General features: G+C 39.3%; 1 protein-coding gene across 10 annotated transcripts in view; it reads left to right on the forward strand.

Annotated features, from left to right (window-relative positions):
• Nucleotides 1–16,256, forward strand: part of FRY (FRY microtubule binding protein) — a 477,475-nt gene that overhangs the window by 271,675 nt on the left and 189,544 nt on the right. For all 10 annotated transcript variants that reach the window (XM_017538031.2, XM_017538028.2, XM_037741802.1 and 7 more), the window contains one exon: nucleotides 4,949–5,002. In XM_017538031.2, the coding sequence (XP_017393520.1) occupies nucleotides 4,949–5,002 (54 nt within the window). The remainder of the gene's footprint in view (nucleotides 1–4,948; nucleotides 5,003–16,256) is intronic.

Below are 16,256 nucleotides of genomic sequence, written 5' to 3' on the forward strand. Positions count from 1 at the left end.
GACAGGGTTTCACCATGTTGACCAGGATGGTCTCGATCTCTTGACCTCGTGATCCACCTGCCTCGGCCTCCCAAAGTGCTGGGATTACAGGCTTGAGCCACCGCGCCCGGCCCTTCCCTCATCCTTTCCTTCCTCCCTCTTTCTTACATTCTTTCCCTCTCTTCCTTCCTTTCTTTCATCTTTTGTTCTCTTTATTTTTTAGCCACTGTGGTATTCTCTCCCCTAAGTGTACTCTTAAGCCTCATTTCACTGATAAAATCTATGTTGATGCAAAGAAAATCTTGGTTATGTTAAAATGTGAACCTGATTCTCTGTGCCCAAAGCTATCTTTCCAAATGCATAGAGATATAGTCAGGCATTTAACACACCTTGATAAGTTCCAACTGTGTTGGGGTATGAAGGAGACAGACAAGTTACAACATGGTGGGAATGCTGACAGGAATAGGTTCAAATAAAGTACTGCGTGACAAGTAACAGGTGACTCTGCCAGGGACAACTGAGGAGGGGCTTCATCTGGAAAGTGACATTTAAAAGAATATGATTAAGACAATATATTTGTGGCCAGGAGCAGTGGCTCACGCTTGTAATCCTAGCACTTTGGGAGGCCAAGGTGGGCAGATCACCTGAGGTCAAGGGTTCCAGACCAGCCAGGTCAACATGGCAAAACCCCATCTCTACTAAAAATAAAAAAATTAGCCAGGCGTGGTGGCACATGCCCGTAATCCCAACTACTCCGGTGGCTGAGGCTGAGGCAGGAGAATCACTTGAACCCAGGAGGCAGAGGTTGCAGTGAGCCAAGATCACTCCACAGCCCTCCAGCCTGGGTGACAGAGCAAGACTCCATCTCAAAAAAAAAAAAAAAACAATATAGTTGCATAAAAATAGTTAAGGAAAACTTAGTATGCTATTTTATTGAGGCATTGACCCCGGGTTCTTAGCTAATGGACTTCACTTTTATGTATAGCGACAACTTATATCAACTTTGCCTACTAGAGAAAGTGAGCCTGGCAATATATTGTTTCCTTCATATGTATGCAAAAATGTGTAAGTATAAAATATCATGTTTATCATCTTCCTATTCAATTTGTAGTGGGTCAAAAATAACTTTGAGGTATGAGGAGCTTTGGGATGTGGGTGGACACAGTCACCTTTCTTTCTCCACTGCGACAGGGCCCTCTTTTAGGTAGTAGTGAAAGAGGACTGCCTTCCACGCTCCCACGATGTGAACTCCTGAGTTGTTGTAAGGGCCTACAGACCCACAGGTGTGCTGAGTTATCTCTTGGCTGGGTTTTAAGGTCTCCCATATGGATGTATTCCCATGTTTCTAGTATATATAGAAGCAGTATTGATTGTTGCTACTATGGTACAGAGCCTTTTTTTTTTCTTTTTTTTTTTTTTTTGAGATGAAGTCTCACTCTGTTACCCAGGCTGGAATGCAGTGGTGTGACCTCGGCTCACTGCAACCTCCACCTCCCAGGTTCAAGTGATTCTCCCACCTCAGCTTCCCAAGGAGATGGGATTATAGGCATCTGCCACCACACCCAGCTAATTTTTATACTTTTAATAGAGACAGGGTTTCACTATGTTGGCCAAGCTGGTCTCAAACTGCCAACATCAGGTGATCCACCCGCCTCGGCCTCCCAAAGTGCCAAGATTACAGGCCTGAGCCACCATCCCCAGTCCAGAGCTATTTAAAAGTATCATTGGAGCTGCAGTATTAGCTCTCTGTCATTATGTATAGTTTTAAACAGTAGATACTAAAGTAAAATTACTATCTTGTATGTTTGGAGTGTGAGTGTGTGTTTTCTGGTTGAGAACTTTTTGAACATTTCTGGAATTAAAAACGGTCTTCATTAAATAGGTAATGATGATATTTGAACAACATTTGAATGTACTTAATGCCACTGATTTGTACACTTTAAAGTGTTAAGTATCCTGCTATCTATATTTTACCACAATAAAAAGTATTTTTAAAACTTTAAAACTTAAAACAAGACATATATACAGAAAATAAAGGGATTTTCATATTTCAAGTAACTGGATACCACTGCCCTAGAACTTTTATGAACTTGGCAAATGCCTAGCCAGCACCAAGCAAAATGCATGTGGTGGTCTCACCCTACAAGACCAAGGTTTCACCAAGAGCCTTAGAAATCAACTACTCTGTCTCCGTTGCTAAATATACAGGTTCAAAATGTGTATTCATATAAAACACAGAGCATACTGTGTTCTTATGGGTAAACAAACATTTTCTGTTCAAAGTATACGATTTAGATATAATGAATAAATACTGTATGTATTCATCACTCCACAGTGTCTGAGGGTTCACAGTGTGTCCCATGCTACACATTGGGTGGAATTCTACATGTCAGGCAAGCTGTGCTCTGTCCCATGACTTTAAGTGTTGAGAGAAACACAGTCACTGCATTTCTGGGGATTGCCACCTAGCAAGGATGGTGCTTTTTACCTCACTCATGAGTGTGTAATTGCACAAGATGATGGCTGTGATGTGATTTTACTCAACAGTAAGGTCTATGAAAGGACAAATACTGAATCTTTGCAGGCATGTACCAGGGAGGAGCACACAGGTGTTAGGGGATGGTTCAGAGAAGGGCCTCCCTGAGGAAGTGATAGTTCACCTGAGGTTTGAATAATGAATAAGTAGAGACAAGACTCATAAGAAGAAATTAACCACATTTCCCCTCTCAGACTCGACTCTTCTCTCTAGTAGTGGGTATCAGGATCGTGTGTTCTTCAGTATTCCACCCCGGCATGTAGCATTTGACACATTGTGAACCCTCAGTTGCTGTTGAATGATGAATAGACATATAGTATCTGTTCATTATATCTACATAGTATACTTTCAAAAGAAAATGTTACTCATAAGAACACAGTATTATCTGTATTTTAGATGAATATATATTTTGAACCTGTATAATTAGCAATGGAGACAGAGTAGTTGATTTGTAAGGCTCTTGGTGAAATCTCAGTCTTGCAGGATGAGACCACCATGTGCATTTCTTCAAGAACAAAGACAGTATGGGGCAGGGGTCGGGGTTTGCATCTGCCTTAGGTATAGATCATCTTTGTGAGTAGAGAGGACTGGAAAAATGGTTAGACCCACAGTGAGAGAGTCTATGTGAGCAGCTAAATATAAATGGAATATTGCTAGGGAACCTGCATTGGCCAGAGGAAAAGGTAATATTTTTTGATATATAATTTTTACATTGTTTCTAATCCTAACCAAATTTTGGATCAGAGGGAACTTCCATTGCAAAGAAATACACACACACACACACACACACACACACACACACACAAACACAAATAAGGATGAGTAACATGAAATGCCCTGCCTGAAGATCAGTTAAATCTTCCTAACGTGAACAAAGATGTCATGATTAGGGAGAATTGTTTCTGTAGTAGACTCTTGTTCCTACAAATATTATTTTTTAAGAGAGCTACATGTGGTGCAAGACAAATCACATGCCCCAAATTCACCAGTTACTCCTAGTAAATGTCTGATTGATATGTTGTCCCTCAATACCAGTCTAATAAATAAACGTTTCTTTCCTTCAAAAGTTAGGGACTTGGAATGGTGTATTACTTTCAACATTTTATTTTATTTTATTTTATTATTATTATTTTTTTTGAGATGGAGTCTCGCTCTGTCACCAGGCTGAAGTGCAGTGGCATGATCTCAGCTCACTGCAATGTTCTCCTCCCAGGTTCAAGTGATTCTCCTGCCTCAGCCTCCCAAGGAGCTTGGATTACAGGCTTGTGCCACCACGCCCAGCTAATTTTTGTATTTTTAGTAGAGAAAGGGTTTCATCATGTTGGCCAGGATGTCTCGATCTCTTGACCTCATGATCCTCCCACCTCGGCCTCCCAAAGTGCTGGAATTACAGATGTGAGCCACAGCGCCTGGCCAGCCCCACCTCTTAACACCATCACCTTGAAGGTTAGGTTTCAGCATATGAATTTTGGGGGGATATATTCAGGCCATAGCACAATACATTATTAACTGTGGTCACCATGCTATACGGTAGCTTTCCAGAACTTACTCTTCCTATCTAAATGAAACTGTAGTCTTTGATCAACATCTTCCATTTCCTCTCATCCGTCTCTCACCAGCCCGTAGTAACTACCATTCTAGTCTCTGCTTCTGTGAATTTGACTCTTTTTAAATTTCAGGGTTATGTGAGATTGTATAGTATTTGTCTTTCTGTGCCTGGCTTATAACACCCGGCATGATATCCTCCAGGTTTGTCCATGTTGTCAGAAATAACCAGATTTCCTTTTTTAAGGCTAAATAATCTTCCATTGTATATGTATAGCACATTTCTTTATCCATTCATCCACTGACGGACTCTCAGACTGACTGTATTTTGGCTATTGTGAATAATGCTCAATATCTCTTCAAGCATGCAGATGTCTCTTCAAGATACGGGTTTCATTTTCTTTGAATACATACTCAGAAGGTGACTTACTGGATCATATGGTAGTTCTATCTTTAATTTTTTGAAAAACCTCCATACTTTTTTCCACAGTGGCTCTACTAATTTACAGTATACAAGAGTTCTTTTTTCTCTACATGTTCACCAACACTTATTATCTGTTGTCTTTTTGATAAAAGTCTTTATGACAGGTATGAGGTGATATCTCATTGTGGTTTTCATTTGTGTTTCCCTAAGTATCAGATTCTTAATGTTTTGGTCAATGAGGTATGTGTTTAGGTGAATAGCAAGAGTCATGGCAGTAATGATCAAACATATCTACTATGGTTAAAATACCTAAGGGAGAATTCCTCACTCGTTTAAACATTGGCAGCTCCTCATTCCATAATGAGAGAAATGAGTGAGAAAAAAATGGAATAATAATGACATTTCTTTTATACTATTTAAGAGACTCTAATAACTATTCTTGCATATATTCTTTTTCTTGCTAGGAAAAGCCATTGACAAAATCTCTGCAACGTGGAGAAGACCCCCAATTTGATCAGGTATGTGATATATATGTTATATACTAGCTTTTCTTTCAGAATTCACACAAGACATGCTCACTATTGTTGTATGGTTGAATATCCTCAAAGAGAATATGGGTATGTGAACTTAAGAACTGTACCCTGCAGTATTCCTGGTTATGGCTTATAGATGTTCAGTAAATATCTATGATTAGAATTAAAAAGAACTGGAAAGTATTGGGATAATGAGTAGGTCTTCTTTTGGCTATTTCCTAAATCTTTACATAACAGAATTAAATAAACCAAGAAAAGATAGTTTAAAGGAAATTCCATTCCTTTAAAAACTTGAGATTCTTCTAATAAATGACACTGTGTGATAATCAGATCTCTGCACTAGAGCTTATTCTTGTTTTCATCCAACATTTTTTTGAAGGCCTACTGTTTGCTTGATGCTGTGCTAGGTACCAGTGATACAAAGTCTAAGTTAAGTTCTAGGCTTTCTAGAATTCACAGTCTTGTGAGAAAGATACTACCTCAAAAATAAGTATAAAATAGTATAGGATCTTAGATTCTAATACAGAAAATAATACATGAACAAAATGAGTTAAGACAGAATAAATACAAAGTCCTTTGAAAATAGGTTAGGACTAGTAAAAGAACATTCAAGTCTAAACAGTAGGTAATAAACATACAGAATCAGGAAGGCTCTAGGCATGTTTAGAAATGATGGAAAACAGGACATCAGAGGAGGCTGGAGGTGTGTTTGTGAGGTTTCCTAAACTTTTGCAGTTAATGACAAAAAGGACATTATGTTCTTCAAAAACCTCAGATGGTGCCAATGTCAGATACAAAATACTGCTGGATACTCCCTGGCCTGTGCTAGTATGGTGTTTTTTATGGTCTAACGAAAAACACACAGGGTGTACACTTTCTGTAGGGCTTTGAAATTGCCTTTAATACGAAATCCAGAGGAAACCTCTCTGGCTGTACAAATTTAAACTTGTCTGATCCAGAAACATCACGATTGTACAGACAAAATCCTTCATTTTCTATTTAATGAGCTGTTCTGTGAAGGAGACCTCACAGGTTTGTGCTCACAGCCAGCCCTGCAAGGCTGGCATGGCTCTGGGCTTGCTCTATTGCCAGTAGACCTGGCCATTTTCCAGAATGCTGGTGAAAAATGGAAGATGGGCCTCATCTCTTTGTGCCATGATGCTCTCTTCCCTAGTCACATTGTCCGTTGTTATTGTCACCTGGCAGGTGCTAGGGTGGTCAGAGACCCTTGGTGAATATGGTATGTGACGTTTGTGGTTACCATTTTGGAAATGTGGCAAGTTGTGGCTTTTTAAGAATGTAAATAGTGCTGGGTGCAGTGGCCCATGCCTGTAATCCCGGCACTTTGGGAGGCCGAGGTGGATCTTCTGAGCTCAGGAGTTTGAGACCAAACTGGAAAACATGGTGAAATCTTGCCTTTACCAAAATTACAAAAAATTAGCGAGGCATAGTGGCACATGCCTGTGGTCCCAGCTACTTAGGAGGCTGAGGTGGGAGGGTCACTTGAGGAGGTGGAGGTTGAGTTGAGCCAAGATCAGGTCACTGCACTCAAACCTTGGTCACAGTGAAATCCTATCTCAGAAAAAAAAATGTAAATACTTATCACCTGTCTTTTGTAATCTTTCTACCGTTTATATTCTTCATTTTTATCCTATTAAATTATCACTGTCCTTTCTTCAAAAACATTTTTCTCCAGCTTAATGTACCTCTCTTTATTCTCTGAAAAAAGGATTCTAAATTTTAACATTACAGATAATAGTAATCCCAAATAACTAATAATTAGGCTTAAACACAATTTCTCATTTATTACTCAGCTTTCTATTTCTGAATCTCGTATTGTGGAAAAGACATAGCCTTTGGAATTAGACAAACCTGCGTTTAAATCCAACCTTTGTCACTTACTTAGCTATATTACTTTTAACTTTGCATCTCCAAGTATTGTCCATGGATCTGTGTCATCAGCATCACCTGGGAGCTTGTGAGAAATGCAGAATCTCAGCCTGGCACCAGAGCTGCTGCATCTGCCACCTAACAAGACTCCCAGGTGACTCACATGCACATTAATGCTTGAGAAGCCCTGCCCTGTAACATAGCTCTATGTATTAAAGACGCTTTAAGTGTGAACCAATAGTAAGACGGTCACTAAGAACTTTCAAATGGGACACATAGGCTTGTCTTCTGACGATTACATCATAAACTCACAAATGAACTGTGAGAGAGGACAAGCCCCAAAATCTAATCTCGTTTTAAAGTGATAGCAAGACTTTCAGGCCTGATAGGGTTTGGCTGTGTCCCTACCCAAATCTCTCCTTGAATTGTAGCTCCCATAATTTCCACCTGTCATGGGAAGGACCCAGAGGGAGGTAATTGAATCATGGGGAGCAGGTCTTTCCCATGCTATTCTCATGATAGTGAATGAGTCTCATGAGATCTGTGGTTTTGTAAAGAGTTCCCTTGCACATGCTGTCTCTTGCCTGCTGCCATTGTGTGACATGACTTTGCTCCTCATTCACCTTCCACCATGATTGTGAGGCCTCCCAGCCATGCAGAACTGTGAGTCCATTAAATTTCTTTCCTTTGTAAATTACCCAGGCTCAAGTATGTCTTTATTAGCAGCATGAGAACAGACTAATACAAGGCTATAGAGAAGCTTTACTAAAGTTGGTTCACCTGTAGATTCAATAGGGAAAAAAAGTTCCAAAGCATAATAGCTTTTGAAAGTGCTTATTATGGTTCAAATGTGTCCCCTCCAAAATTCAGCTGCTGCTAATGTGATAGTATCAAAAGGTAGGGCCTTTAAATGGTGATTTTGCCATGAGGGGTCCTCCTTGTGAATGGGGTTAGGTGCTCTTATAATAGGTCCTGACAGAGGGAGTGCCTCTCTTTTTGTCCTTTCTCCATGTGAGATCACAGTGTTCAAGAAGTCATCTTGGAAGCAGAGACCAAACATTCACCAGACGTGCACCTGCTGGTGACTTGATCTTGGACTTCCCAGCCTCCAGAACTGTAATAAATACATTTTTGTTATTTATCAATTACCAATCTCAGCAGCACTAAAACAGTGCTCATCTGCTGTTTCAACCAACAAACTCCAAGAATTTTAGTTCCATTGGTAAGGCCATGAGTATAGCAAGGTCTCTTAGTCCTTTGGCATTAAACCTTTAAACAGGAGGATTTTAATCTGGGTTCTCACAGAGGTCTGTCTATGGGAAAAGCACATGCTGGAGATGCCACTTTCACTGGTTTAGACTCCATTACTATAATTATAGGGGTAGTTGTAATAGTAGAGATAGCGTTTATTTAATACTTATCATATGATAGGCACTATGCTAAGTGCATCCTTTGAAGAACATACAGTTGGTTCCTGTTTAAATGATATTTGTATCAAGTTCTTTCTTCTAAATGTCACTGGCATGAACAACAGAGTATATAGAGCTGTTTCACTGCCTAACCCTGAATGGCCCTCTTTACTCCTCTACCTAACCAGCCCATGATTCATTTTCTTCTTGCTGGAAATAGAAGCAAGGAAAAAAAATCATGTAATCCTTTATAGTTTACCCAGCCTGTTCTCATATTATCTCACCTGACATCACAACCCTTCCTGCAACTCCAAAAAGATAACATTATTATCATCATCTCTATATTATATATAGTATATCAATATTAAATATATTAAATTATATTATCATTAAACATAATATATGTAATATATCATGTTAATATTAAATATATCAAGATAATATATAACATTTAATATATTTAGTATAGAGATAATAATGAATAATCATGAGTCTCAGAAGTTTGCCAATATTATATGACTAAAACCTGAAGGAGCCAAGACTGTAATTTATCTTTTCTGACTATATAGGCTGTGCTTTTTACTCCATAATCTTTGTTTCTAAAATCTAGGTTGATGAGAGTGGGAAGCTTTCAACAGGTAAAGTATCTAAAATCTTTAAATCAGTTATGATTAGCTTTGGCTAAAAAAGAAAAATATAGTGAAATCTTCTTGAGCAAGATTATTTTTTTCTTTCTTACATATGGCTTACATTCTCAAGGTCCAGGATGGCTTGGCCATTGTATCTGTATTCCAGGCAGCCAGAAAAAGAAATGGAAAAAGAATTACAGAAAAACAAAAACCAAAACTTTCCAACATGGCATACACCATTTCTACTTATATCCAGTTAGCCAGATGTCAATCACATGGCCGCATCTAGCTATAAGAAAGGTGGAGAAATTTGGCCAGGCGCAGTGGCTCACGCCTGTAATCCCAACACTTTGGGAGGCTGAGGTGGGCGGATCACAAGGTCAAGAGATCGAGACCATCCTGGCCAACGTGGTGAATCCCCATCTCTACTAAAAATACAAAAATTAGCTGGGCATGGTGGTACACACCTGTAGTCCCAGCTACTCAGGAGGCTGAAGCAGGATAATCGCTTGAACCTGGGAGGCAGAGGTTGCAGTGAGCTGAGATTATGCCACTGCTCTCCAGCCTGGCAAGAGAGTAAGACTCCCTCTCAAAAAAAAAAAAAAAAAAAAAAAGTGGAGAAACTGTACTTTGGGTGACCATGTGTCCATCTAAACTGAGATATCTTATAGCTAAGGAAGAAGAGAAGAATGGGTAACAGCTACATTTATCTACTAGATGTTTTGCCAAAATGCCCAAACTAGAACTATTCACAGTTCTGTACCTCTTTCTTTCCCACTGTGGGTTTCTCCTCAAATTTGCCAAATTTCCAGTTTCAACTTAAATATATGTATGAATATTTACATATAATTAGCCAGGCTTGGTGGCACGCATCTGTAATCCCAGCTACTCGGGAGGCTGAAGCAGAATTGCTTGAACCTGGGAAGCATAGGTTGCAGTGAGCCGAGATCGCATCATTGCACTCCAGCCTGGGTGACAGAGCGGGACTCTGTCTCAAAAAAAAAAAAAGAACGAACCTGGAAAAAAAGATTTTATAAAGACAAGATGTTTAAACAGAATTTTTAAAGCTCAGTGTTAGTAGGAGAAATATACTGGTGAATGCTTTACACATGAGAACTAGGAATTTGTACCCTTATTTCCAGAATTTCACTTTTCACAAATTTCAGGAACGTGAGTTTTTTCTATTCTTATACAGCACCTACCTCCCGGCAACCACGTGCCAAGCATCCTGCCAGCCGGAGGAAACAAACAGGAAGGAAGCATAGTACCTGCCCTAGAGGCCCCACCGCTGGAGTCTTGTGGGAGAGAAAAATAAAACTACCATCAGATAAATGATAACCCCAGGCTAGTAAGTAAGCTAAAGCTGCTGTGAGCCCCAGGAGAGCAAACTTCTCCCTGCCCTGGAGAGCCAGGGATGCCTTCATGGAGCAGACAGCAGAGGTTCAGAGCAGTATGGGCTATGACTTCCAGTCCAATCTAGTGATAAAGTCATACCAGGAACAAGAACCAATAAAGGCAAAAGAGATTTCCAACAGCATTTGAAGATGTATATGCTGCCACTGGTTATTTTAAATTGCTATATTAACTGTCAGGGCTTAGCAAGTAAACTGAATCAAAAAATTGTTCTGTTAATAAAGTAATTTAGCGAACACTTATTGTGTGTGTGTGTGTGTGTGTATGTACACATACACAACATTTTATATGAGACAAAGAGATGTAAGAATGTGGTCCCCAGGAATGTATTTCACATGCCAGGAGCTTCAGATCCGGAAGAGGATAAGACAGTGCACAACCAGCTGTGACAGGGGCCTGCATGTGTAAGAAGTGCTGCATGAATGATGTGGACAGTAAACATGGTGAGACTTCAGGGACAGAAGACATGCGCTTTAGGGCCAGGTGCCTAGCTAGAAAATGCCTTCTAGATGAGAGCACGGTTTATCAGGTGCCTAAAACAGTAGGATTAATGGGATTTGCTGAGTGTTGATGGTGAGCAAGATAGGAAATTTCAGAAGAAAAGAACATTTTATGCAATGGTCCTTAACAGAAAAAAGACACTATCAGTTATCTTTGAGGAACTTAGAAATGGATCAATGTGGCTGATGCAGAAGTCATGCATTGTTAAAGGATAATCTTCAAAAACAGGCAAAAATATGACCCACAGACAGATACAAAATGAACCTGTGTTAAACATTTTATTTAACTCATTATTAGTGAGAGATATTGTAGCCAGTTAAGAAATTCAAAAAATGAGACACATTTATAAATCAGCATTGAAATAATTGCAATCATAGGTGAAACTGGCTTCTCTCATGTCGAGGAGGGAAGTCCGTTGAACCTTCAGTGGACAGTTTTTCATGTCTATAGACAAGAATTATTTTGCATTGCTATCAGTTATCTACCATTTACACAGTTTTTAAATAGCTCAAAGACATTGACATGTGCAGAGCCCCCATAGACTCAGAATCACATAACCCCTTGAGAAGTATGCTCTAGTTTTTCATGAAAAACAAATATTTCCCACAGTCTGGGGGAAGTTAAAAAAGAGATCAGGCAGCAAAGGTAGGAAGGGATCAGACTGTGAAAGACCTTAATGCCAGTGGGATGAGGCTGTATGCATACCAGCATCAAAGTGGCAACTTGATGTTAGCCCCAAGGGGACAACGGTCATGAAGCCAGTAATGGAGAGACCTAAGGCATTGAGGAGCATGGCATTGATACAGATTTGAGGCTAAAAGTGTCTAAACTAAAATGGAGGCAGTGAGACTATAAGAAAGGATGATTATAAGCAAAATGATATAAGAAGAAGCAATATTGCTTGAGAGGAGAAACAAAAAAATAACTGTAGTTTTAAACATTATTTGGAGCGATTTCCATTCAATTAAACAAACAATGCGTGCCCAATAGAGACTAGGATCGGTGCAAGTTGCCGACGTTACAAAAATGAGGAAGACAGAGCCCTGAACTCCAGGAACTCTCAGTCCCAGAAGGAAGACAGTCATCTACACAAATAATGTAGCAATGTAAAAGCTATAATAGAGGTAGTATCCAGTGCTCTAGGAACTCAGATAAAGGAGCAGTTAATGAGGCTAGGAAGGTACACAAGTGTGTGTTACAAGAAGCAACCAAGGAGCAGTGACATTTAAAATAAGCCTTTTGTCCAGATAAACAAGTTGGGCCAAGGTGTGCCACACAGCAGGGGTCTCACAGACAAAAGGGAACTTGAAGATGAAAAGAGCAGAGTGCCGGTGATGAAGGTGGAAAGGTGGCCTGAGCCCATTGCAGTGGGTGGAGCCATGCTGGGGGGTCTAGATTATTTTCTCTGGACTATGAGCTCCTTAAGCAGAGGAAACTATGCTTGGGGGCAGAAAACAAGGGAAGGCTGTAAATCAGTTATGCTTACTGAGTTTTCAGGGAAGGGAAACTATCTCAAGAAAAATAACTGGGGTTCAGCTTGTTGTGTGGTCACTCAGCAAACACTGTTAGATACTAGAGCACATGAGTGAAGAATATCATAAAGAGTTTAGCATCAGGAGGTCAGATCTACAAAAGAATGGCAGCCACTAGATACAATTACTCTCAGAGGTGCCGTGAAAATTTTGGCTGACAAAGTCATAAATGAATATTCTTTCACATGCCTTCCAGCTACATGCAAATACTTGCTTGTTGATTTGCTCTGCCCTTGGCTTTTAGACCTTTGCTTATGCAGTATTTAATGATGATGTGAGCATACAATGTGTTAAATAATACCAACAGTGGTATGCCATACAATGTTTTTCTGCTTGAAGTACTATTTCAACTTTTAAAACAGTCTCATACAGTAAGGGAAAGTTATTTTCTCTTGCATAATAAAGTCTGATTACTCTACAAAGAAACCGTGTCAGAGCAATCAGAATTCAGATCCTTATTGTCACAGATGAATTGTCTTACTATGCTTTGGCATTTCATGAGGAACAGAATAGAAGATAAAGTACAGGAGGCCAATGAAGACAGGGCAACATCATAGGATTCTGGGGAGGAGACCCTTTCCAGGAGAACCTGGTAAATACTGTCATTTGCCCAGGAGACTTCAAGAGAAATCATTGCAAAAAAGGCCATTGGTTAGCCATCGAATTAGCCCTGCTCATTTTTCAAATAAAGGTGCCAATAGTGTGGCAAGAACAGAAATCAGATTTCAGGGATCAAGAAGAGAGTTGGGGTTGGGTACAGTGGCTCACTTCTATAATCCCAGCACTTTAGGAGGCTGAGGCAGGTGGCTTATTTGAGGTCAGAAGTTCGAGACCAACCTGACCAACGTGGTAAAACCCCATCTCTACTAAGAATACAAAAAAATTAGCTGGGCGTGGTAGTGTGTGCCTGTAGTCCTGGCTACTCAGGTGGCTGAGGCAGGAGAATCGCTTGAACTGGGGAGGCAGAGGTTGCAGTGAGTCGAGATTGTGCCACTGCACTCCAGCCTGGGCCACAGAGTGCGATTCCATCTCAAAAAAAAAGAAGAGAATTGGCAGTGAAGCAGGAAGAGGAAACATCACCATTGCATGGTGATTGATTGAAAGTCTGTCAGGAAGAAGGACAGATAATTGGGAATTAGATGAGAAAGAGGAGAGCAGGACCATAGGAGGGCTACGTGTGTTTCACAGAACGTTTTATACCAAATAAAGTACAAGAGCTTAACACTGTGCCTTCTTGCAGAAGGTTATGTCTGTTTGTTACAACCCACTTGTATTTGGACTTAACTCTTTTCTCAAAGTGGTGGAGGGTCCTGAGTTAATAATTCGTTTTATTCAATTGATGGATCTTGGTTCCAGAATAGTCATGAGTTCCTGTCCTCAATGTCCTTTCCCATTGGCTTTGAAGTGAGCAGTTGCCTGCAGCAAACTCAGAGAGCCAGATGTTTGCTACCTTTCCCTCATGGGTCTAATGTAGGACAAACATTGCTCAGTGACCTCTAATGTAAGCATTTGCAAGGCACCAGGCAAAAGGCCTTGTATTTACATCTGCTGGAGTCAGAAAAGAATGGGAATACAAACTGAGTTGCAGGGGTTCTAATGAAGACCCTGGGAGTTTGTGCTTGGATACGGAATAAGTGGGGCTTTCAGGTTTCTGCAATATAACTAGTAAGTGACATTTCTCCAGTTCTGGTAAATAAAATTCTGACAGCAACTTCTGTTATTTATTCTGTTATTAACTTAGCCTGTGATCTCATCACAGTCACCGTGTGTGTGTGTGTGTGTGTGTGTGTGTGTGTGTGTGTGTGTGTGTGTGTGTTTAATGCTCCAATTTCTGTATTTGGAAACGAAAGAAGGAAACATATTTTGGAAGGTTTATTATGTGCTCCACATTTTATGGCATCTCATTTGTCCCCATAAAATCCCATTAGTCCCATTTTACAGCTGGGAACACAAAGCATCAGAGAAATGGTGGCATCCCAAGCTCATACAGCTATAAGAGACAGAGCTGTAACTTGAACCCAAGACCATTTGATCATTTCCAATGCACTAGAGAAACTCTGAAAACACGGCACATGAGGGGTCAATCATCACATGTTGTTTCTGAGAACATTAAGTTGTAGCTATTTACAATTCAATGTGACTTATATTCTTAACTAGTGTCATATCTACGAATTGCAGATAATTTGTCCAAACATTCTAAATAACTTCAGTTATTCTAAATAACTTCCAGATGTTATGTCTTACATACTTTTGTGTACATGTGTACTTATGTAGTGTTTATTTATTAATATGTTAAAATACTAACTGTAAACAGGAAACGCATAGTAAAATACATTTATACCTCTGTAGCTGAGCTAAAATCACTTTTTACTACCTTGGATGGTAGTAATTTTCCAGAAAAGGAAGCAGATGCAATTCTAGTGTTTCAACATTGACTCTAATATTACCATTCAATGAAAATCTATTTAAAATGTATAAATGAAAAATGTAAGCAATTAAGAGTGAAAACAATTTAACTTGCATTGGATTTACATTAGTGTTAGTCAGCATTGCTTAAATTATTCTCCAGTGGAACACTGTGTTCTATGAAATGAACTAAGATGTTAAAATCAAATAATGATCTTTTCCTAACTTGAAGGAAAAATACATTTAATGCATAGATTTTTATGATATTGTTTTCCTATGAAACTATTCTTAAATCTTTGTCATTACTCATCAAATACTATAATCTAGCAATAGTATGATATATGATCAAGTATAAATAAATAGCATTTGAAATTAAGATATCAGCATTTTATGGTAGTACACAGAAAGTATCCTGGCCCCCAAAGTTGCTTGACCACTTGAATTTGTTTGAGAAATTAGACCATCAATGCAGTTACTTTAAAATCATTCATTAAATGTACCATTTATGAGAAGCCAGTCTTATTACTATAAAATATGGAATGACTCCACAGGGTAATATTCAAATATTTATGTGTGAAGTTTGATTCTTTGCATTTAACAAGTATAATAAAATGCTTTTGAAAAATCAATGTCTGAGCTGCAGCATAATAGTCTCTTTTGGCCTATGTATACATAAACGGCCAAAGTAAACATTAAAACATTTACAAAGTACATTTAGTTTTCTTCTCTATCCCCCTCAAATAGAAAACACCAGTGTGAAATTGTTCTGTGATTCCATGCACTTCATCTCTTCATGCTGCCCAGTACCTAGCTCATCTATGGTGGAAGAATATGATCATTTAAATGCAACAAGAACATCTTTGTAAATGGGCCTGCTCCCTTTTCGCAGCAGCACAGAGCTAGAATTCATCTTACCATTGGCTCTGCTTCCCGTAAATGAAGGAGTTGAGTAACCAAGAAGCCAGCTAGACCTTCCTCCCTTCCTGAGCTTTGAGGGCCAGGTCTTTGCAAATTCCACCCTTCCTTCCTGAAAGCCTGGGCTCAAAAGGGCAGTAACAGAAAGATGGAAAAACACACATATCCACCCCATGCTGACCTTTCATCCCTTCTGAGATGGTCTCAGTGTTTTACCATGGAAAGTATACCCCATAGATCTAATACCAAGAATGGATTCAGGGTGGCTTTTTAATGGGAAGGAAAAAAATATTTTAAGAAATTATTATAGATGAAGTCTGATGAACACTATGGAAGTTCTCTATGGAGAATGGGGGTTCCATATTAGTGAAGTAGGTGAACATTGTGTGCATTGCCCAGAGATGTTTAGGAGTCAAACATAAGTTTCAATCTCTTTTATGGGTCTATAGTGAACATTGGAACTTGTGGAAATATCCCACACAGGTATTTTTTGAATAAACATTTCATTTTGAAATAGTTTTGGATTTGCAGAAAAGTTGCAAAG

Source organism: Cebus imitator, unplaced genomic scaffold, assembly GCF_001604975.1.
Source record: "Cebus imitator isolate Cc_AM_T3 unplaced genomic scaffold, Cebus_imitator-1.0 Scaffold108, whole genome shotgun sequence".
In the NCBI taxonomy this organism is placed as follows: Eukaryota; Metazoa; Chordata; class Mammalia; order Primates; family Cebidae; genus Cebus; species Cebus imitator.